The 21192-nt window shown below is 54.9% G+C and overlaps 4 protein-coding genes across 12 annotated transcripts in view; 2 read left to right on the forward strand and 2 right to left on the reverse strand.

The window, feature by feature from the left end:
• PCP2 (Purkinje cell protein 2) overlaps positions 1 to 21192 on the forward strand; it is a 178935-nt gene that overhangs the window by 108402 nt on the left and 49341 nt on the right. The window lies entirely within an intron of this gene.
• Positions 98 to 14195, forward strand: FCER2 (Fc epsilon receptor II). Of its 3 annotated transcripts, none has more exons than XM_050770665.1 (11): positions 98 to 249; positions 2429 to 2542; positions 3428 to 3541; positions 3871 to 3924; positions 4691 to 4753; positions 4980 to 5042; positions 5203 to 5265; positions 5362 to 5451; positions 12520 to 12671; positions 12812 to 12918; positions 13623 to 14195. In XM_050770665.1, exons 2-11 carry the CDS (start codon positions 2521 to 2523, stop codon positions 13858 to 13860), a joined length of 966 nt encoding a protein of 321 aa, XP_050626622.1. In that variant the 5' UTR covers positions 98 to 249; positions 2429 to 2520; the 3' UTR covers positions 13861 to 14195. The 3 variants fall into 3 exon arrangements, with proteins under 3 accessions (XP_050626622.1, XP_050626623.1, XP_050626624.1); XM_050770666.1 differs by having other exon boundaries at positions 98 to 245; XM_050770667.1 differs by lacking the exons at positions 98 to 249; positions 2429 to 2542 and adding an exon at positions 2761 to 2906.
• The window catches only part of TRAPPC5 (trafficking protein particle complex subunit 5), a 55926-nt gene continuing 49133 nt past the window's right edge, over positions 14400 to 21192 (reverse strand). The window contains exons 2-3 of one of the 4 annotated variants that reach the window (XM_050770866.1): positions 16397 to 16442; positions 14400 to 15016 (exon numbers count right to left, since the gene is read on the reverse strand). In XM_050770866.1, coding sequence (XP_050626823.1) covers positions 14432 to 14998 — 567 coding nt within the window. In that variant the 5' untranslated portion in view covers positions 14999 to 15016; positions 16397 to 16442 and the 3' untranslated portion in view covers positions 14400 to 14431. Of the gene's footprint in view, positions 15017 to 16225; positions 16443 to 21192 lie in introns of those variants that run through there. The other 3 variants (XM_050770869.1, XM_050770868.1, XM_050770867.1) reach the window with 3 other exon arrangements.
• Positions 17422 to 20645, reverse strand: MCEMP1 (mast cell expressed membrane protein 1). Of its 2 annotated transcripts, none has more exons than XM_050770856.1 (7): positions 20106 to 20645; positions 19540 to 19629; positions 18998 to 19135; positions 18838 to 18888; positions 18634 to 18747; positions 18257 to 18316; positions 17422 to 18142 (listed from the first exon to the last, which is right to left on the reverse strand). In XM_050770856.1, the coding sequence occupies exons 1-7, from the start codon at positions 20197 to 20199 to the stop codon at positions 18126 to 18128; spliced, it is 564 nt and encodes a 187-aa protein (XP_050626813.1). In that variant the 5' UTR covers positions 20200 to 20645; the 3' UTR covers positions 17422 to 18125. The 2 variants fall into 2 exon arrangements, with proteins under 2 accessions (XP_050626813.1, XP_050626812.1); XM_050770855.1 differs by having other exon boundaries at positions 19513 to 19629; positions 20106 to 20224.

The raw sequence follows: 21192 nt of genomic DNA on the forward strand, positions 1-21192 counted from the left end.
ATGGAGATAATAATAACACGGACTTCACCGGGGTGTGGGGAGCGCTAGGAGAGGCCATGCGTGTAATGTTATCCGGGCGGCAAGCTTATATTTAGGTCTATGAAAATAGAAGCTGTCAGTGGCTCTACTTTCAGAAGAAAGTGTCTTTCTTCCTGCTTAAACCTCTGTCCCTGACGGTCCCTGCCAATCTCTCTGGTCGACCCCAACACACTAGGAGGACAGACACAGGCTCCAGACTCCACTAAGTGAGTACGTATCTGTGTGTGTCGGGGGTTGGCCATGGGAAGTGGAGATCGAAGCGCCCTTGGAAAAAATGACCTTCGGCTGAGCCTCAAGGGATGAGCAGGAGGAGGTCACAGCCAGAGAAGGGAGGTGGTGGGCGGTGAGAGTGGGGGTGGGGGCCGCATTGTGGACAGAATCTCGAGGCATTCAGGTCCCTGATTTGGGGAAGTGAAAACAGGCCATCTGGTCTGAGATGAGCTTGGTGAGTGTGCTGGGCCGATCATAGAGGGCCCTGGGGAGCCATGGAAGGCTCTAGGCAGAGGCAGGAGCTCTTGGGTTAGAAGGACAGTCTGGAGTTGGGATCCTGCCAACCGGCACTTACCAGTAGACACCCCACCATGAGATTGTGTCTGCAGATGATTGAGCAAATAGGCTCCCAGGTCAAGTGTCCCGGGTTTGAGTCTCAGTCCCACCACTGTGTGATGGGGATAAACGGCTTACCATCTTGGTACCTCTGTTCCATTGACAGAGGCCCCACAGAATGAGGACACTCCCCCAGCATCCTGCCAGTAGATTTACTGAGCACCTACTGTGTGCTGGTGCTTTGAATAGTCCCAATTTACAGATAAGCAAACTGAGCTGCTCGTCCAGGGAGAAGCCAGGACTCGGGCTCAGGTCTGTCCGGCTGCCTCCGTGGACACTTCCAGTCCCAGAATGGTGACACCTCTGGGCTCCTCTCACAATGTCAAAAGGGCCAGCTTGAGCTGCGGCTAATCAGAGCCTGGCCGCCCCACACGCCACCTCCCTGAGGCTCCGAGAGAAGGGACTTGCCTACAGTCAGGCAGCGAAAGAAGGTAGCCGGTGACCTCCAGGCCTGAAAGACCCCAAGTTCCATGCTCCTCAGCACATAATAGATGCTTTAAAGTCCGAGGACTTGGTCAGGTGCAGTGACTTAAGCCTGTAATCCCAGCACTTTGGGAGGCTGAAGCGGGTGGATCACCTGAGGTCAGGAGTTCGAGACCAGCCTGATCAATATGGCGAAACCCTGTCTCTACTAAAATACAAAAATTAGCCAGGTGTGGTGGTGGGCATCTGTAATCCTAGCTGCTTTGGAGGCTAAGACAGGATAATTGCTTGAACCCGGGAGGTGGAGGTTGCAGTAAGCCAAGATGGTGCCACTGCACTCCAGCCTGGGCAACAGAGTGAGACTCCATCTCAAAAAATTAAAAAAATAGGCCATGCACAGTGGCTTACACCTGTAATCCCAGCACTTTGGGAGGCTGAGGTGGATGGATCACGAGGTCAGGAGTTTGAAACCAGCCTGGCCAACATAGTGAAACCCCGTCTCTACTAAAAATACAAAAATTAGCCTGGCATGGTGGCACGCTCCTGTAATCCCAGCTACTCGGGAAGTTGAGGCGGGAGAATCGCTCAAACTCAGGAGGCAGAGGTTGCAGTGAGCCGAGATCATGCCCCTGCACTCCAGCCTGGGCAACAGAGTGAGACTCCATTTCAAATAAATAAATAAATAAATAAATAAATAATAAATAATAAATAAAGTCAGAGCACTTTACAGATGCCCTGGGGACACCGGCAGAGGAGAAGGCTGAGGCCTGGGTTACGGGCTCTTAGCATTTCCCAGTGGGATGTGGCACAGAGCAGATGCTTCATAAACATTTAGAATCTGAAGACCCACTGCGCACAGTCCCGCACCAAAAGCCTCAGGTATGCTGTGATCTCATTGGATCCTATCCTGGCCTCATGATTTGGGTGCTGTCATCAGCTCATTTTCCAGAAGGGAAAACTGAGGCTGAATCCTCGGCTGAGGGCGCACAGGCAAGGCAATTACAACAAAAGCTGGTGATATTTTTAGCACAGATCACCAACCCACAGTATAGGTGTTCTCAGTATCATCATTTTACGAATGAGGAAAGAAGTTTCCAGGTTAATTAAGCCATTTGTCAAGATCTCATGGGTGCACCTGCTGTGTAGCTCAAGTGTGATGAGCTCTGGGGGTGCCCCACTTCTGATCTCAGGCTGCTGTCTCTCCACATCAGCTGTGTCTCCCCACTAACCACGCTAGTGAGTCCAGATTGTAGACTAACCAAAATCAGCAGATAGTCACTGAGTACCCCCAAGTCCCAGACGCTACCCTGCGCTGGTAACTAGGGTTTGACGCCTCACCCTAACCATCATTAAAACCCAGACCCCAGCCAGAGCTGTGATTGTGCCCGCTGAGTGGACTGCGTTGTCAGGGAGTGAGCCTCCCATCTTCGGGAGAATCCAAGCAGGACCGCCATGGAGGAAGGTCAATATGCAGGTAGGAGGACTCTCTGGTTCTAACACTGGCAGAAGCAATGACCCTTACCTACTGCCTTTCACCCAGGAGAGAAGGGGGGCTCCCCAGTCCCTCTCTGGGAAAGAGGTGAATTTCGAAGAAAGGGACTGGTATGAGTAAGGAGGTGAGGCTGGACCGACTTTCCTGGCACAGAGCCAGGAAGGAGTGGAAAATTGAGGGCCCCTCCTTTTTCTGACTCAACACCCTCCTAACAAAAACAGAAAAACAAAGAGAAAAAGAACAAACGGCTCCAGCTAGCGAGCTGGGAGCCCAATAGAGTCAGAGGCCAAATAGAACAGGAACTTGAAACAAGTAGAATTTAGCATAATGAATCCTCCAAGCCAGGGTGAGTGCAGAGGGCCAGGGGCTTAGGGTGGGACATCCAGAGAGACCTTTGGGTGGGGCCTCGGAGAGCTTTGGAGGTCTGGATGTTGGATGACACCTGGGAAAGCGGCTGGGGAGTGGCTCCGATGTTGGGGAAGAACTGGGACTCAGTGTCCTGGGTTTAGGGAAGGGACTCTGGGTTGGGGACAGGTGCAGAGGTATAAGGGTGGGCTCTGGGGGTCAGAGGGGAAGGAAAAAGCAGGACCTGGTCTTCTGGAAGTGAGGCTGGGGGCCTGGCATTGGTTGTGGGGGCTGAGGGAGTCTTAGCTCTTGGTCCCAGATCTGTCTCTGTGGACAGTGACCCAGATCGAAGTCAGGTAAGGAAGCTGCACAAATGGAGCTGGGGTCCACTGAGACCCTCTGCTTCAGTGTGGGCTCTGGACAGGCTCCCAGGTTGTCGGGGGCTCTGGGTAATGGGGAGACGGACAGGGCCAGTGTCCAGCTTCGCCCTGCACCCATAGTCAGTCCCTCCACCCCCGGCAGAGATCGAGGAGCTTCCCAGGAAGCGGTGTTGCAGGCGCGGGACTCAGATCGTGCTGCTGGGGCTGCTGACCGCTGCTCTGTGGGCCGGGCTGCTGACTCTCCTTCTCCTGTGGCGTGAGGACATCCCCAGCCCCATGTGGTCCCCCCAACTCATGGGGCTCGTCTGTGTTCCCTCCCACACCCCCATCTCAGAGCCTGGGGAGCCCAACGCACCTCTGAAAGCCCAATTTTCCCATCCTTCCTCCCACCTGGACACTGCCAGCCCTTTCCCATGCCCCCCCTCCAAAGCCCGTCACCCCCCACCCAGCATCCCTGTCCTCCATCCTTTTAGCACCTCCATGGCTTATACCCAAGACCTCCTTCCCCAGCTGGGAGATGGGGTGCAGGCAGGTGGGGGTACTGACAATCCCCACTCTCCACTCCTCTTCTCTCCCCCTCCCCAGACTGGGACACCACACAGCATCTAAAACAGCTGGAAGAGAGGGCTGCCCAGAACGGTATGAAGGGGTCATGGTGGAGGTGGGTGGGGGTGAGGGTTAGGACGCCCAGCTCTCATCCCGCTCCTCTCTGAGCCTCAGTGTCCCCTCACTAAGGAACTGAGGGTCAGCCTAAGTTGCTCCCTGTCCTAAGGAAGGCGGGGAACCAGGGAAGCTTGGAAAAGTGCCTGATAGCATCTTAATACAGATGCTCTTCTGCTTGCAATGGGGTTATGTCCCCATAAGCCCATAGTACGTTAAAAATAGTGTAAGTTAAAACTGCGTGGCTGGCTGAAGGCTTTGGCTCCCCACCACTGCCCAGCATTGCAAGAGAAGTAAGGTTTCCTCTAAATGCATATTGGTTTCAGACCATTGTAAAGTCGAGCCGTTGTAACTCGAGCTATTGTAAGTTGAGCCATTGTAAGTCGGGCAGCCTTAAGCATCTGTAGCATAAGGAGTTTGTAACTGCTTTGTGCCTCCATTTCCTCATCTGTAAAATGGGCATAATTTTAGTGCCATGAGACAGAAACAGGCTCTAAGATTTGTGAAGTGTTCTGATAGTTGCCTACTGCTTTTATAGTTAATCCTGGGTGAGGGAAAGGTACACAGGTCCATTATATTCTTGCACATACCTTCCTGAGTACACTCCTCCTGTCCCAGTAAATGAACAAACAGCAACAGCAGCTGTTGTGACTATGTGAGAGGGTCCCTGAGCCTGGGGCACGGGCGGGGTCCAAGGACCTGCCTTTGAGGTTCCTGGGATATTTCTTCTCTCCCGCCGCTCCAGTCTCTCAAGTTTCCAAGAACTTGGAAAGACAGCACGGTGACCAGATGGCGCAGAAATCCCAGTGTGAGTGACCCCTGGAGTGGGGGTTGCAGGGGGAAAAGCGAGGGGGTCTTGGATGACTTCCTGGACCCAGAGCGTTAAGACTCACTGTACCCCACCCCCAACGCCCGGGAACTGCAAACTGAGCAGGTGGCTCTAAGAACCCAGGCAGAGGCCAGGGGATGGGTGGGGGTAGATGGGGGAGACAGTGAGGACCTGCTGACCACGAAGGTCCCTCCCCTGCAAATAGCCACTCAGATTTGGCAGGACCTGGAGGAACTTCGAGCTGAACAACAGAGATTGAAATCTCAGGGTGAGAGACTGGGCTCGGGGGTATGGAACCAGATTGAGTGGGAAGGAGGGAGTGTCTCAGAGCCCTGGGGAACCGTGAGGCTGGGGGGCCAGGCTTGGCGGGTGCCTTCGGCCCGTACACATCCTCCCTGAGACCAGCCCTGCGCTCCTACGCACAACAGACTCGGAGCTGTCCTGGAACCTGAACGGGCTTCAAGCAGATCTGAGCAGCTTCAAGTCCCAGGGTGAGGCTTGGGAGGATGGGGCAGTGGGGGAGGGAACGGACAAGGAGGGGGCCTGCCAGTCGGTCTCTGAGCACCGCCCCCTGTCGAATCCCCAAGAATTGAACGAGAGGAACACAGCTTCAGATTTGCTGGAAAGACTCCGAGAGGAGGTGACGAAGCTACGGATGGAGCTGCAGGTGTCCAATGGTGAGTGTGTGAGTCTCGGCTCAGGATGGCGCGTGACCGCACCAGGGGCTCGGGTGTGTTGGCAAACGTGAATGACGGCACGCGTGTGTGACGTGAGGCAGCATGTCTGTACATTTGTGTGACCCAAGTGTCATCAGGGGGACACAAAGCACGGGGTAGGGAGTGTGCTTGCATGCGAGGCAGAAGTGTGCGTGACGACAGAAATAGGACTAAGTTTCCGATGGGGCAGGACACATGGGGCATACATAAAACACCCCTTATTTTATTTTTTAAGAGAAGGGTTCTTGGCTGGGCGCGGTGGCTCACGCCTGTAATCCCAGCACTTTGGGAGGCCGAGGTGGATGGATCACGTGAGGTCAGGAGCTCGAGACCAGCCTGAACAACATGGTGAAACCCCGTCTCTACTAAAAATACAAAAATTAAGCCAGGCACGGTGGCTCACGCCTGTAATCCCAGTACTTTGGGAGGCTGAGGCGGGTGGATCACGAGGTCAGGAGGTCAGGCTAACATGGTGAAACCCCATCTCTACTAAAAATACAAAAATTAAGCCAGGCACGGTGGCTCACGCCTGTAATCCCAGTACTTTGGGAGGCTGAGGCGGGTGGATCACGAGGTCAGGAGGTCAGGCTAACATGGTGAAACCCCATCTCTACTAAAAATAAAAAAAAAAAAAAAAAAAAAAAAATACCCGGACGTAGTGGTGGGCGCCTGTAGTCCCAGCTGCCTGGGAGGCTGAGGCAGGAGAATGGCGTGAACCCGGGAGGCCGAGCTTGCAGTGAGCTGAGATTGCGCCACTGCACTCCAACCTGGGAGACAGAGCGAGACTCCGTCTCAAAAAAAACCAAACAACAACAACAACAACAACAAAAATACAAACATAAGCTGGGCGCAGTGGCTAATGCCTATAATCCCAGCACTTGGGAGGTCAAGGCAGGTGGATTATTTGAGGTCAGGAGTTCGAGACCAGTCTGACCAACGTGATGAAACCCCCATCTCTAATAAAACTACAAAAATTAGCTGGGTGTAGTGGTACACGCCTGTAGTCTCACTACTCAGGAGGCTGAGACAGGAGAATTGCTTGAACCCGGGAGGTGGCGACTGCAGTGAGCCGAGATCGCGCCACTGCACTCCAGGATGGCAACAGAGCGAGACTCCATCTCAATAAAAATTTTTTAAAAATTAGCCGGGCGTGGTGGCAGACATTCGTAATCATAGCTACTTGGGAGGCTGAGGCACAAGAATCACTTGAACCCGGGAGGTGGAGGTTGCAGTGAGCCGAGATCATGCTCTCTTTGCACCACTGCACTCCAGCCTGAGCAACAAAATGAGACTCTGTCTCAAAAAAAAAAAAAAAAAAAAAAAAAAAAAAAAAAAAAAAAAAAAGAGGTGGAGTGTTGCTCTTTTGCCCAGGCTGAAATGCAGTGGTGCAATCTTCGCTTACTGCAGCCTCCAACTCCTGGGCTCAAGCGATCCTCCCACCTCAGCTTCCGGAGTAGCTGAGACTACAAGCGTGTGCCACCACGCCAGGCTAATTTTTTTATTTTCCTGTAGCCACGGGGTCTCCCTATGTTACCCAGGTTGGTCTTGAACTCCTGGACTCCAGCGATCCGTCTGCCTCAGTCTCCCAAAGTGCTAGGCTTATAGGCATGAGTCATTGCACCTGGCCCTAGCTAAGTTTTTTTATTTTTTGTAGCAACAGGATTTTGCTATGTTGCCCAGGCTGTTCCCGAACTCCTGGGCTCCAGCAATCCTCTTGCCTCCGCCTCCCAAAATGCTGAGATTACAGGCATGAGCCATCTTACCTGGCAAGAACGCCCTTTCTGATTCCAACTGAGTCCTTTCACAGATTTGGAGGCTCCTACAATTTTTTTTCTCTTCTGGGTTAAAGCAGTCCAGTGTTGACCCTAGCTGGGATCTCCCTGCTGTTGTCCTCTGCCTGATGTGCCCCAGTGAGGAGTCATTAGTAGGATTCCCACGCACACGGCCCTCCTGGTAGACTGTCTGACCAGGTCAGGGAGCCGGACAGGGGTACTGTCTGCCGTGATGGGACAATGGAGATGGTGACCTCTTTCCCAGGGGTGGCAGTAATGGAGGCAGTGTTGACCCCAGGAGGCCAGCAGGCTGCAGAGAGAGCAGACATTCAGTCACTGTACCCTTAAGGCGAGGTAGGGACCAGGTGCACTGGCTCACGCCTGTCATCCCAGCACTTTGGGAGGCCGAGGCAGGAGGATCACCTGAGTCCAGGAGTTTGAGACCAGCCTAGGCAACACAGCCAGATCCTGCCTGAACAAAAAAAATGAAAAAATTAGCCAGATGTGGTGATGTGTACCTGTAGTCTCATCTACTCGGGAGGCTGAGGTGGGAGGATCACTTGAGCCCAGGAGTTTGAGGCTGCGGTGAGCTAGGATTGAGCCCCTGCGCTCCAGCCTGGGCAACAGAGTAGGACCTTGCCTCTGAAGAAAAAAAAATGTTAGTGCGGGGTAGGAACCGGGGTTTTACAGCCCTGCCATTCCCCCAACCAATGCCCCCACCCTTGATTTTTGGTCTTTGACCTCTGGGAAGCCCCAGCTGTCCTAACTGGGGCAGAGAAGGGGAAGTTTCTGTGCTTGGTGTGATGGAGTCCCGTCCCCTGGGATGTGAGGTCGCTTTGGGAATCCCAGCCAGAAACCTCAGTGTGGTCCCTCAGGGAGAGGCATAGGGTAAGAGTACTCTGGACCACAACTACTTCTGACAGGTCACCTCCTAATTCTTCCGCAGTCCCTGAAGTTTCCCCTAAATCCAGCCCCACAGCCTGGGATCTGAGCCTGGCTCTGAGGTTGTCTCTGGGTGACTGTGTAACAACCAACCAAGACACTTTCCCCTGAAGTTTCCTTTAAGGGCTCAGAAATGTCCTCTTCCTGGTTTGGGGGGTTTGGGTTTTTCTTGTTGTTGTTGTTGTTGTTGTTGTAGTTTTGAGACAGGGCCTGGTTCTCTCACCAAGGCTGGAGTGCAGTGGGACAATCATGGCTCACTACGGCCTCAAACTCCTGGGGTCAAGTGATCCTCTCATCTTGGCCTCCCAAATCACTGGGATTACAAGTACGAGCCACTGCACCTGGCCACCTCTTCCTGTTTTAACGCCGCACCCAGAGGACTGAGCACTGGTTACCACTGCATGGGTGAGAAACAATCCGACTCAAGCTACTGCAGACCCTAAGCCCCTTAGAAGAATCTGACGACGAGAGGGTGGGCGCAGTGGCTCACGCCTGTAATCCCAGCATTTTGGGAGGCCGAGGCAGGAGGATCACTTGAGCCCAGGAGTTTGAGACTGGCCTGGGTAACGTGATAAGACCCTGCCCCTTAAAGAAAAAAAAAAATCTGTAGTCAGGCGCGGTGGCTCACGCCTGTAATCCCAGCACTTTGTGAGGCCGAGGCAGGTGGATCACCTGAGGTCAGGAGTTCGAGACCAGCCTGACCAACATGGTGAAACCCCGTCTCTACTAAAAATACAAAACTTAGCCGAGCATGGTGGTGGACGCCTGTAGTCCCAACTACTCAGGAGGCTGAGGCAGGAGAATCGCTTGAACCCAGGAGGCGGAGGTTGCAGTGAGCTGAGATAGCACCACTGCACTCCAGCCTGGGAGACAGAGCAAGACTCTGTCTCGAAACAAAACAAAACACATCTGACCACGTGTAGTGGAACCCTCCCTGCACATCACTATAGGAAAACCGACTTTCTTAAAGTGGATTTTTGCTGTGTTGCCCAGGCTAGTCTCAAACTCCTGGGCTCAAGCGATCCTCCTGCCTCAGCCTCCCAAGTAGCTGGGATTACAGGTGCACACCACTGCTGAAAATCTATTTTGAAGCAAGAAAGATTTGATCCAGTAAGAGTGGGTTTAACCTCCTACCTGGGAGGTGATAGCAACAATGTCTGGGAGTCTCCTTGGGGTGGAGGGAAGGGGAGAAAGAGACCATATTGAGGGATTGTGGGATCTAGTCTTACAATCCCATTGGCTCTTCTGACCAAAGCCTCCCACTGGAAGAAAATCATTTCAATTTCCCAGACATTGACTAGGAGTGCTGGTTTGGGGGGTCCTGCCAGGGATGATGACCAGGGCAGTTGGTGGGGATGGTGCTTGGGGAAAGTAATCGCTGGTGGACTTGGCCACAGCACTGGTTTTGCTGTTAGTGCTGGTGATGAAGACATGGTTGGTGTGGTTGGTAAAGATGGTGTTGGCTGTGGTGTGGGTGGTGGAGATAAGTCACTGCTGGTGGTGGGTGCCTCTGGTAATGATATCAGTGATTAAGGTGTTGCTGACCTTGGAAGCGTCTGTTGGTGGTTGAAGTGCTGCTGGCCATGAGGTGTCTGTCATGATGTGGTTGGTGGCTGAGGCACTGTTTGTTGGCCATGAGGTGTTTGTGCTGATGATGGTGGTTGAAGTGTTGTTGGATATGAATGTGTTTGTGGTGACAGCGATGGTGGCTGACTTGCTGCTGACCATGGTGCTGGTGATTGAAGTACTGCTGGCCATGGATGTATTGACGGTAATGGTGTCAGCAGTTGAAGCACTGCTGGTCAAGAGTGTATTTATAATGATGGTGTTGGTGGTTGAACTGCTTCTGGCCATGAGGTGTTTGTGGTGACTTTGGCATCAGCTGAGGTGTTGCTAACCATGAGGTGTTAATGGTGATAATGTTAGTGATTGGCGTTCTGCTGGCTGTAAGGTGTTTGTGGTGACAGTGTTAGTGGTTTACGTGTTGTTGGATATGAATGCATTCATGGCAATAATGTTGGTAGTTGATGTGTTGTTGTACATGAATGTGTTTGTGATGATGATGTTGGCAGTTGATGTGTTGATGGATGTGAATATGTTCGTGGTGCTGGTGTTGGTAGTTGATGTCTTGATGGACATGAATGTGTTCGTGGCACTGGTGTTGATAGTTGATGTGCTGATGGACGTGAATGTGTTCGCGGCGATGGTGTTGGTAGCTGATGTGTTGATGGACGTGAATGTGTTCATGGTGTTGGTGTTGGTATCTGATGTGTTGATGGACGTGAAGGTGTTCGTGGCGCTGGTGTTGGTAGTTGATGTGCTGACGGACATGAATGTGTTCATGGCGATGGTGTTGGTAGCTGATGTGTTAATGGACGTGAATGTGTTTGTGGTGATGGTGTTGGTAGTTGATGTGTTGATGGACGTGAATGCATTTGTGGTGATAGTGCTGGTGGTTGAGGTGCTTCTAGTTGTGAGGTATTTGTGGTGACAGTGTTTGCGGTTGCAGTGTTGCTGGCTGTGGAACTGGTGATGTGGTCATGGTGTTGGTGACTGGGGTGTTGCTGGCTATGGGTGTATTTATGGTGATGATAATAGTTGTTGAGGAGGTGTTTGTGGAGATGATGTTGGTGACTGATGCTCAGCTGGCTGTGAGGCATTTGTGATGATGGTGTTGGTGGCATTTTTGACCATGTGCTATTTGTGGTGCTGGTGTTGGTGGTTGAAGTGCTGCTGGCATGAGGCGTTTGAGGTGATGAGGGTGGTCAAAGTGCTGTTGGCAATGGTGCTTGTGGCTGAGGTGCTGCTGGTTGTGGAACTGGTGACGTGGTGGTAATGTTGGGGATCGAAGTATTGCTAGCCATGGATGGATTTATGGTGATGTTGGTGGCAGTTGAGGCACTTCTAACTATGAGGTGTTGATGGCGATGGTGTTAGTGATTGCTGCTCTGCTCACTGTGAAGTATTTGTGGTGATGGGATTTGTGGCTGAGGTGCTGCTGACTGTGGAGCTGGTGATGTGGTCATGGCGTTGGTGATTGAAGAGTTCCCAAGCCATGCTGGATTTAAGGTGATGAGAATGACAATTGAAGGGCTTCTGGCCATGGTGGTGCTTGTGGCGATGGTGGTTGAAGTGTTGTTGGACATGAATGCGTTTCTGGTCATGGTGTTGATGGTTCAAGGGTTTCTAGCTGTGAGGTGTCTGTGGTGATGACGGTGGTTGAACTATTGTTGGATATGAATGTGTTTCTGGTCATGGTGTTGATGGTTCAAGGGCTTCTAGCTGTGAGGTGTCTGTGGTGATGACGGTGGTTGAACTATTGTTGGATATGAATGTGTTTATGGTCATCATGTTGATGGTTCAAGGGTTTCTAGCTGTGAGGTGTCTGTGGTGATGATGGTGGTTGAAATATTATTGGACCAGGCGCGATGGCTCAAGCCTGTAATCCCAGCACTTTGGGAGGCTGAGGCAGGCAGATCACCTGAGGTCAGGAGTTCGAGACCAGCCTGACCAACATAGTGAAACCCCGCCTCTACCAAAATTACAAAAATTAGCAGGGCATGGTGGTGGGCACCTGTAATCCCAGGTACTCAGGATACTGAGGCAGGAGAACCGCTTGAACCCGGGAGGCAGAGCTTGCAGTGAGCCAAGATCATGCCACTGCACTCCAGCCTGGGCGACAGAGCGAGACTCTGTCAAAAAAAAAAAAAAAAAAAAAGAAAAGAAAGAAAAATAAATATTATTGGACATGAGTGTGTTTGTGGCCTTGGTGTTGATGGTGAGGGGCCTCTAGTTGTGAGGTGTCTGTGGTGATAACGGTGGTTGAAGTGTTGCTGGACGTGAATGCGTTTGTGGTGATGGTGCTGGTGGTTGAGGAACCTCTAGCTGGGAGGTGTCTGTGGTGATGATGGTGGTTGAAGTGTTGTTGGATGAGAGTGTGTTTGTGGCATGGTGTGGTGTTGACCATGTTGGACCTGAATTTGTGGTGACGGCGTTGGTGCTTGTGTTGCTTCTGGCCATGAGGTGTTTGTGGAGATGCTGACGGTGGTTGAGGTGTTGATGGTCGACGCCGTGCTCTGCTAACCGTGAAGGTGTTTGTGGCCACAGTGGCTGAGGTGCTTCTGCTATGGAACTGGTCGGCATCACAGCTCCAGCAAAGAACACAACCCAGGAGGCCGTCTGTTAGGCCCTGGGGTGTGTCTGCTTTTAGCCGGGACCCCAGGAGTGGCCCTAGGAGAGGCACCGCCACCTACTCTGCCCAGGGTGCCCATGGCACCTCCCTTGGCACCACCCCTGAGCCTTTTCTCCACCCCAGGCTTTGTGTGCAACACGTGCCCTGAAAAGTGGATCAATTTCCAACGGAAGTGCTACTACTTCGGCAAGGGCACCAAGCAGTGGCTCCACGCCCGGTACGCCTGTGAGGACATGGAAGGGCAGCTGGTCAGCATCCACAGCCCGGAGGAGCAGGTGGGCCCAGGCTCTGCAGAGGTGGTGGGCAGCACGGCGAAGGTGGGGGGACCCCTGCCCTACTCTACCCAACCTCTCGAAGTGGGCTGGAAGGCCCCGGGCACATGTCTCCAGTCCTCCAGCCCTGTCCTGCCCCCCAGGACTTCCTGACCAAGCATGCCAGCCACACCATCTCCTGGATTGGCCTTCGGAACTTGAACCTGAAGGGGGAGTTTATCTGGGTGGACGGGAGCCCCGTGGACTACAGGTGAGGAGGGGGCCTCTGGGATCCAGGGGAGGAGGCAGAAATACTGTGGAGGGAGGAGCTCCCTGAATAAACTGCACCGGGAAATGGGTGAGGACTCAGAGAGAAGGGTCTCTAGGGTGCAGGGCAGGAGGATGCCAGTGGGGGTGGGGGGACCTGGCCAAGGCTTCTCTGACCTGGAGGAGGAGATATAGAGGAAGGGGCACGGATTAGAAGGGTGAGTCTTGGCCAGGCAGGGTGGCTCTTGCCTGTATGGGAGGCCGAGGTGGGTGGATCACCTGCCAGGAGTTCAAGACCAGCCTGGTCAACATGGCGAAACCCCTCTCTACTAAAAATACAAAAATTAGCCAGACATGGTGGCGGGCGCCTGTAATCCCAGCTATTTGGGAGGCTGAGGCAGGAGAATCACTTGAACCCAGGAGGTGGAGGTTGCAGTGAGCCAAGATCACGCACTGCACTCCAGCCTGGGCGATAGAGTGATTCTGTCTAAACAACAACAACAAAAATAAATAAATAAAATAAGGGTGAGTCTTGGGCTGCAGGGTATGGGGCACCAAAATGAAGTACAGGTCCCCAGGCACAGACTCAGGATGGGGGAACTTGGGGTGAGAAGGGAGGGTGCAGACTCAGAGGGCTGTGTCCAGGCTGCTGGGAACTGGGCCCCTTCTCCCTGCCCCATTCCCTGACCCCAAAGCCTTTTGCTCCAGCAACTGGGCTCCAGGGGAGCCCGCCAGCCAGAGTCACGGCAAGGACTGCGTGATGATGCGGGGCTCCAGCCACTGGAACAACGCCTTCTGCGACCGTAAGCTGGGCTCCTGGGTGTGCGACCGGCTGGCCACGTGTGCGCCGCCAGCCAATGAAGGTTCCGCAGAGTCCCTGGGACCTGAATCAAGACCGGACCCTGACGGCCGCCTGTCCGCCCCCTCTGCCCCTCTCCACTCTTGAGCATGGACACAGCCAGGCCTAGAGCGAGACCCTGAAGACCCCCAACCCCGGCCTAAATGCCTCTTTGTGGCTGAAAGATCCCCGTGACATTTTCTGCCACCCAAGCGGAGGCAGCTGATACATCTCCGGCTCCTCTGCGGCCCCTGCCTTCCCAGGAATGTTCCCCAACAGCATCCTCTCCACATGGGAGTGCCCCCAAACACCACCCTCTCCAGATGCAGCCCCATGTCCTCAGCACCCCAGGACCTCAGTACCCCAGCTCAGGTGGGGAGTCCTCCTGTCCAGCCTGCATCAATAAAATGGGGCAATGATGGCCCCCACATTTGTCTCCTTCTTGGAGGCCTGGCTGGGTCTGGTCTCTGGGTATGGCATGTGGCACTCAACCCCCCAACCCTATGGCCAGAGCCGCCCCCATCACCCCCACTCTATTGTAAACACATTTGGACCTGGTCTCCCTCCCCAGCCTGGGGCAGGGCTGTGGCTCAAGATACTGAGTGGATCTGAGGCCCCCACACAAGACACAAGACACACTTGGGGAGGGGGCTCCCTGTATTCTTTATCTCTGGCAGGGTCAGCGGCCCTCCAGGGCCCGGTCTCGAGCGATGACCGCCTCCTCGAACTTGATCATGAGTGTGGTGCCCTTGTGCCAGTGCGCTGTGACCTTGGCAGGGAAGCCGCTGTGTGTGAGCACCGCCTCCACGATGCCCGCTGTGAAGCTGGCGCAGTTGAGCGTGCTGTTCTCCTTGGGCACGGAGATGTAGGTGTTGATGAGCGGCTCGCGCTCGATGATATAGAAGGTACGCGCGTCATCGTTGGCCTGCTCCAGCTTGTCCGCCTCCTTGCCGAAGAGCGCCTTCCACACTGCACCTTTGACGAAGAGCAACGCGCCCAGCACCTTGGTCTCACGCCGGGCACCCTTTTCGCGCGCCACCAGCGCATCCAGCACGCGCGCGCCCACCTGGCGGCCCAGCGCGGCCAGGCGCGCCTGCAGCTCCGCCACGGAGAAGACGCGGCTCTGGCAGTGCTGCACCAGCTCAGAGAACAGCAGTGCGAAGGCGCTCAGGCTCACCTCCGTGCGCGGCCGCGCCAGCGCGCGCTCCAGCAGCGCCGACTTCCCGCGCGTAAAGCGCGCCTCCATGCCGCAGCCGCCGCCCTGCTGGGAGACCAAGAAGCGCGGGTGTCAGGGGCAACTGAGAAGGGGACTAGGCAGGGAGGGAAGGAAGGAGAACCACGAGGGGCCCTGGGACACCCTCGCCCCATGCCACCGTTGTGTGCTCCAGTGCCGACTTCCCACGTGCAAAGAGATGCGCGTAAAACACGCCTCGATTACATGTAACCAAGATAAATCAGGGAAGTGGGGAGGCTTACACCCTCGGCAGGCAGCAAGCCAGCAGGAGTAGGGACAAGGTGGAAGGAGAGACACGAAGGGGAACAGAAGAGGGCGCCGGAAACCACCCAACTCTAGGGCACGCAGACTGTTCAATTGCGAAAAGCGCCTTCCTGCCCGCTCCGCCACCTATGGGAGTAACTAGAAAACTAGTGTATGGGGGGAGGGGCGTCAGATCTAGGGCAGGGAGATGACAGAGATGAGTTACCAAGAGGGGATATGGGCAGTCGCCCCTGCCCCGTCATGCGCTCCAGCACTGAGGACCCTCGGGAACTTTCCTGCCCGCCCCCTGCGGAAAGCCAGAGTAAAGGGGGTGGAGGGTGGCAGTGGGATAGGAGCGTGTCAAGACCAAAGGCCATGAGGGTTGGGGGCTTGAACAGGTGAGATCCGTGGGGCCAGGCAGGAGGAGCGGGGAACCCCCAACCCCAAGCCCTCAGGCAGCTCCGATGTGTCACGCAGGAACCCTTCGTCCTTTGAGACGCGGATGGGCCTGGATTCTGAAGGCTGGGAGGAGGGGCCCAGAGGTGTTGGGAGCCTCCCACCCCCCCCCCCCCCCCCCCCGTGCTCTCCAGAGAGGAAGCTGGATGCTGAGCAACAGTGGTCCTCCCATCAGCTGTCGGTACAGGGAGAGGGAGATGGGGTAGGCGGCTCCCGGAGAGAAATGGGGTGGGGGGCGGGCGCCGAGACGGGTTCGGAGAGGCAGCTGAGAACATGCTGCCACCATGCATGAGATGGTCTGTGGATGCTGAGCCGACCCCAACGAGGTCTGCGTGGGAGGTGGGAGAACTAGCTGGGAGGGGAGGGAGGTCCCAGGGGCTCCGGGTCGCCCCAGCCCCAGCATACAGATCCGTTCGTGGCGAGGGCCGTGGGCGCGCGAGATGAGAAGGGGATCGCTAAGACCCCACCACCGGGCTGCGATGCGGGCTGAAGTGAGCTGAACCGCCGCAGGGACAGGGCCCCGCGACTCTCGCTCCGTACCTCTACAATGGGGAGAAACCCACCCTCCTCGCAGCCTCCTGAAGGGGGCGGAAGCGAGCGGACCCGGGATCGCGGACGTCGAGACCCCAGCCCGGGACCCACAGGCCCGCGGGGAAGGGGTCGGGAGCGCACCAGGCCCGGCGCGGGCAAGGGGGGAAGGCAGGGTCTCACCAGGAACGGCAGCCTTCGGCTGGGCAGCGCTGCTTTACGGCGCCGTAAAAGGCGCTGCGTGCGCAGGCGCGCAACGGGCCAGGCGTGTGGGCGGGGCGCGTGCGGCGGTGCCCGAGAGCGGCCGCACGGGGGCGCGCGAGTCCGTGGAGCCGGACCCCGGGACTTGGCCCGCGGCTGTGATCGCTGCTCTGCGCGTGGTCAGGGTCTCGCTAACTCTGGGTGGCCCACGCTGGAGGGGACGCTTGCAGGCCTAGTCACCTGCTCAGGGCACGCGTATAACAATGGGCCCATGTATACCCTCGCACGTGGACACACCTGTTCACGTTTCCAGACACTCCTATGCCCTTGGGGATGGGTTCAATCGTCTTAAGTGCATCCATGTGGCCGGGCTCGGTGGCTCCTGCCTGTAACCCCAGCATTTTTGGAGACGGAGGTGGGAGAATCACTTAGGGCCAGGAGTTTGAGACCAATCTGGCCAACATAGCGAGACCCCCACCTCTTTAAAAAAAAAAAATTAGCCAAGTGTGGTGGTGTGAACCTGTAATCCCAGCTACTCGGGAGGCTGAGGCAGGAGGATCGCCTCAGCCCAGGAGGTCGAGGCTGCAATGAGTCATGATCGTACCACTGCCCTCCAGCATGGGTGACAGAGGAAGACCCTGTCTCAAAAAACAACAAAAAAAATAAGTGCATGCATGAGCGGTGGACATAGTACATTAGAGTCATGTACACTCATGGATGCATGCTCAGTGGCATAGATACACTCACGGGCACGATTACACACATGGGTACACGCTTGGGGTTTGTATATATCCGTGGGCCCAGGTACACTCAGGGAGATGTTGTACGCTCAGGGGCACCCACTTTGGGACACAGGGAATGAGTTACTTACAGACACACAGGTACTCACGCAGGGCACTCAGTCTCACCCACCCTTGTTCCCCGGGGTCATTGTCACGTGCAGACTCTCCCTCTCCCCAGGTCCCAAAGCCCCTCTAGTTGCCCCAATAACAGGTCCCATAGCGACGCTGTTTTCCCTTGACTTTATTTATCTTCATGAGTCACAAAATGTGAGTGCAGAGATAAATGACTGTCTGTGTGCATGTGCCCTGAGCACACAGGGTGACATAACTTGGCACACTTATAATGACACAGCCGTTCACCCAGGCACAGTGACAGGGCACACACGGTGACACCCACATGTGCAGAGATACATCTCCCCCACCATGACATGTGTAGACACAAAACACGCCACAGTACACTCGGGTACGTTTACACAAACAGGGAGACAGGCCCGTGCAATGCATGTCACCAACACCCACACTCAGAGTGACACCTGGAGGTCCTCAGACACAGCCACCCACCGTGACATGCTGAGACTCACGTATGTCACGTGACACAGATGTGCACGCCACACTCACTGTGACTCTCAGTTCTATTCATTCATCACCTTTCTGGGGGATACACTGAAATGTCCACCCTTTGCAAAATGCACACACATGCACACACACACCGCGCACACACACGCGCACACACACCACGCACACACACACGCAGGTGTACACACACACGAGCAGCTCCGACACACTCATTCACCATGACTTGAGGTTTTCTATATGTGGGACGAGGGGCAGGTTCACACTAGGCTGGAGGGGGGTCATTTCCCGTCTTCATTAGCAGATGCAGCCCTGTCTTCCAAGCTTTAGCTTTGGCTGCCACAATGTTCTCCCGTTTATTGAGGTGGGGACTCTGGGGATGGGGAGAGACCCACAGTGAGGCAGATCCCACCCCTGGGAGAGGAACTGGGGCTAAATCCAAAGCCCCACCCACCCTCCTCCACCTCCCCTCGGGGCGCCAACTTACGTGGCTTTGTCTGCAGCAACTCCAAGATTTTCTGTAACTTTATGTTAATGTTTCTTATGTCTGGGGGCGGGGAGGGTTGGGCGGGAACAGATACGTCAAGCTGCCGTGGAGCCTCAGACAAAGCCCCCACCTTCCTTGGAAGCCCCTCCCTGCCCCACACCCACCCTGGGGTACAGCAGAGCCCGTGGATTTGGGGTTCCCAGGAGCCTTTAAATACCTACAGAGCGACCCAGAGGGTAACACCCATTGCCCCTCCACAACTTGAGCTTTGGGAGGGTAGGACGCCGGCTATCTCCTTCCCTGAATTCCCTGCCCCCAGCTCAGTGCCAGGCATTGGTGACAAATTTCCCCCACAGAAGGCAAGACTACACAGGCACCTGCTAATTGCATCTCTAATTTCTCCACCTTGCTCCTGACCGTGGTGATGTTCCCCTGAACAGATTTGCAGACTCCTTTCTGTCTCTCTTCGCATGCTTGCATCGAGTTTGAGACTGAGGGCATGAAACAGGGGTGTCTGTGCATCCATCCCTCTCCAGATCCCTACCATGACCCCATGGGTCTCCCTCAGACCCTCTGCTCACCGTTCCAAAGCTCCGTTTTAAAGCCCAGCAGCTGCTTGGACATCTCAGCATCTGTTTAGGAGGGGCAGGAAAATCCTTGAAGCACCCAGGGAGAGAGAGAGAGGGGGACAAGGGAGAAAGTCTAGGGCCCCCCAGCACCCTCCTCCCAAGAAGTACTCACTCTTCATCATGATGAAGGCCGACAGGATGATGCAGAGGACAAAGGCCAGGGCCAGGAGGATGTACAGGCTCAGGATGGCTCTGTACAACCAGCGGGGGACCTGGGTGGAGTCTGAGGGTGGCCTGCCCTGGGCTGGGACTGGAGCAGAGAGGCGGCAAAGTGACCTTGAGGGGCCAGCACCACCACTCAAACCATCCTCACTGTCTCTAACACCATGGATACCTCGCTCCTCCCAAAACCATCAGCAGCTGTGGTCATGCAGCTTGCCGTCACTGTCAACAACACTGCCGCCAGCAGCCACCCTCAGCGATCTAACACCGTCACCATCACAGACCCCCTCACCAGCATTCCCCAACATTGCCATCATCAACAGACCTCATTATCACATCAACAGCTGTCACCTCTTCCTTCCCCATTGCCTCCTCCCGTCCACGCAGCCTCGGGGGCCCTGCAGTTGCCTGCCCACCTGCCCCTTCCCAAAGTGATGGGATGTGAGCAGGTGAGTGTCTGCTCACCTTGACTCGTGGGTCGTGTCTGCTCACCTTGACTCGTGGGTCGTGAATGACCACCCTTCGCATGGTCCTGGTTTCTGAAGGCCAAGGTGATATTCTCATAGTCTGGGTCATGGGCACCTGTGTGGAGGGCAGTGGGAGGGTTTGGAGACCTGCTCAGAGCTCTGTGGTGTAGCGAGGGGACTCGGGATCTTGTTTTACCCAACCCTTTGCATCGATAAATTGTAGGGGGTGAAAGATAAGGAGTGAGAAACTAAAATCTGCTTTTTGGTTAAGCAGAGCGGGTGTGTAAGGGTTTGAGTGATTACAGCACACATAAACACACACACACACACACACACCTTGGAAGGGAAGGAGCCCCCGGCCCCCACATTTAACCCCTTACCTCTCCCATCTGAACCTCTCCTTCTTTTTTTATTTTTATTTTTTTACACACAGCGTCTCCCTATGTTGCCCAGGCCAGTCTCCACCAACTGGGCTCACGCAATCCTCCCGCCTCAGCCTCCCAAAGTGCTGGGATTATAGACGTGAGCAACGGCCCCCGGCCCCCGCACCTCTCCTTCTTAACCCCTCCCTTCCACCTCAAGGTCCCTAACCTTGATTCTTGGCTGAGATCCCCCGTTTCTTGTCCTTGAAGGCTGGTGCTTGCATCTTGACTTCCTGGTGCTTGTAGATTTCCTCCACTTCCATGGTCCCCAGCCCACAAATTTGTCTATACACGTCCCCACCCACCGGAAGGTGTCAAGGCAGATGAGGAAATCTGGAGGTGGGGGGAGGGAAGAGAGGGAGCAGCCTCCTCTTTTCAGGGATCCACGACTCTCCTACCCTGGGGCACCCTCATCCTTGCCCTGATCAAGAGGGTCTTTGGAGCCTAGAAGTCTCAGGAAGAAAAATCTCTAGACCGGGAGATGGAATTTGACACTCGGAAATGTTACAGGAAGCTGTGTGTCTCTGTGTGTGTCTGTGTCTACCTGGATGGGCCTCACCCTCCTACTTCCTCTCTGTCTCAAAAGAGAAGCTGTGACACCTCAGTGTCCCCACTTTTCGGGTAAGAGCAACCAGGCTTGGAGACAGGACCCCTGGGTCCCCCCACACCTTCCTCCCCCAGCCTCAGCTCCACCCCTCAGCTCCACCCCCAAGAAGTTCTACTTCTACAAGTCCCCGTGGAGGAAAAGCACAGATGTGAGGCAACGGGACCTAACCACTGGAACACCACACCCACATCTGGGACTGAGGACAGACCCACATCCTTCCCTCCCTCCCAAACTCCCCTGCTTTTATACAACCCTGGAGGAGGCCAGGCATGGTGGCTCACGCCTGTAATCCCAGCACTTTGGGAGGCTGAGGTGGGTGGATCATCTGAGGTCAGGAGTTCGAATCCAGCCTGGCCAACATGGTGAAATCCCGTCTCTACTAAAAATACAAAAATTAGCTGGGTGTGATGGTGGACACCTGTAATCCCAGCTACTCAGGAGGCTGAGGCAGAAGAATCACTTGAACCCAGGAGGCGGAGGCTGCAGTGAGCCGAGATCACACCATTGCACTCCAGCCTCGGTGACAAGAACGAAACTCTGTCTCAAAAAAAAATAAAAAAATAAAAAACCTGGAAGAACAGTTTCCTTTGCACCTGGAAACTCCAGGTTTCTCATTCTCACCTATCCATCTGCTCATCTACCCAGATAC

This window comes from Macaca thibetana, chromosome 19 (genome assembly GCF_024542745.1).
Source record: "Macaca thibetana thibetana isolate TM-01 chromosome 19, ASM2454274v1, whole genome shotgun sequence".
Taxonomy (NCBI): domain Eukaryota; kingdom Metazoa; phylum Chordata; class Mammalia; order Primates; family Cercopithecidae; genus Macaca; species Macaca thibetana.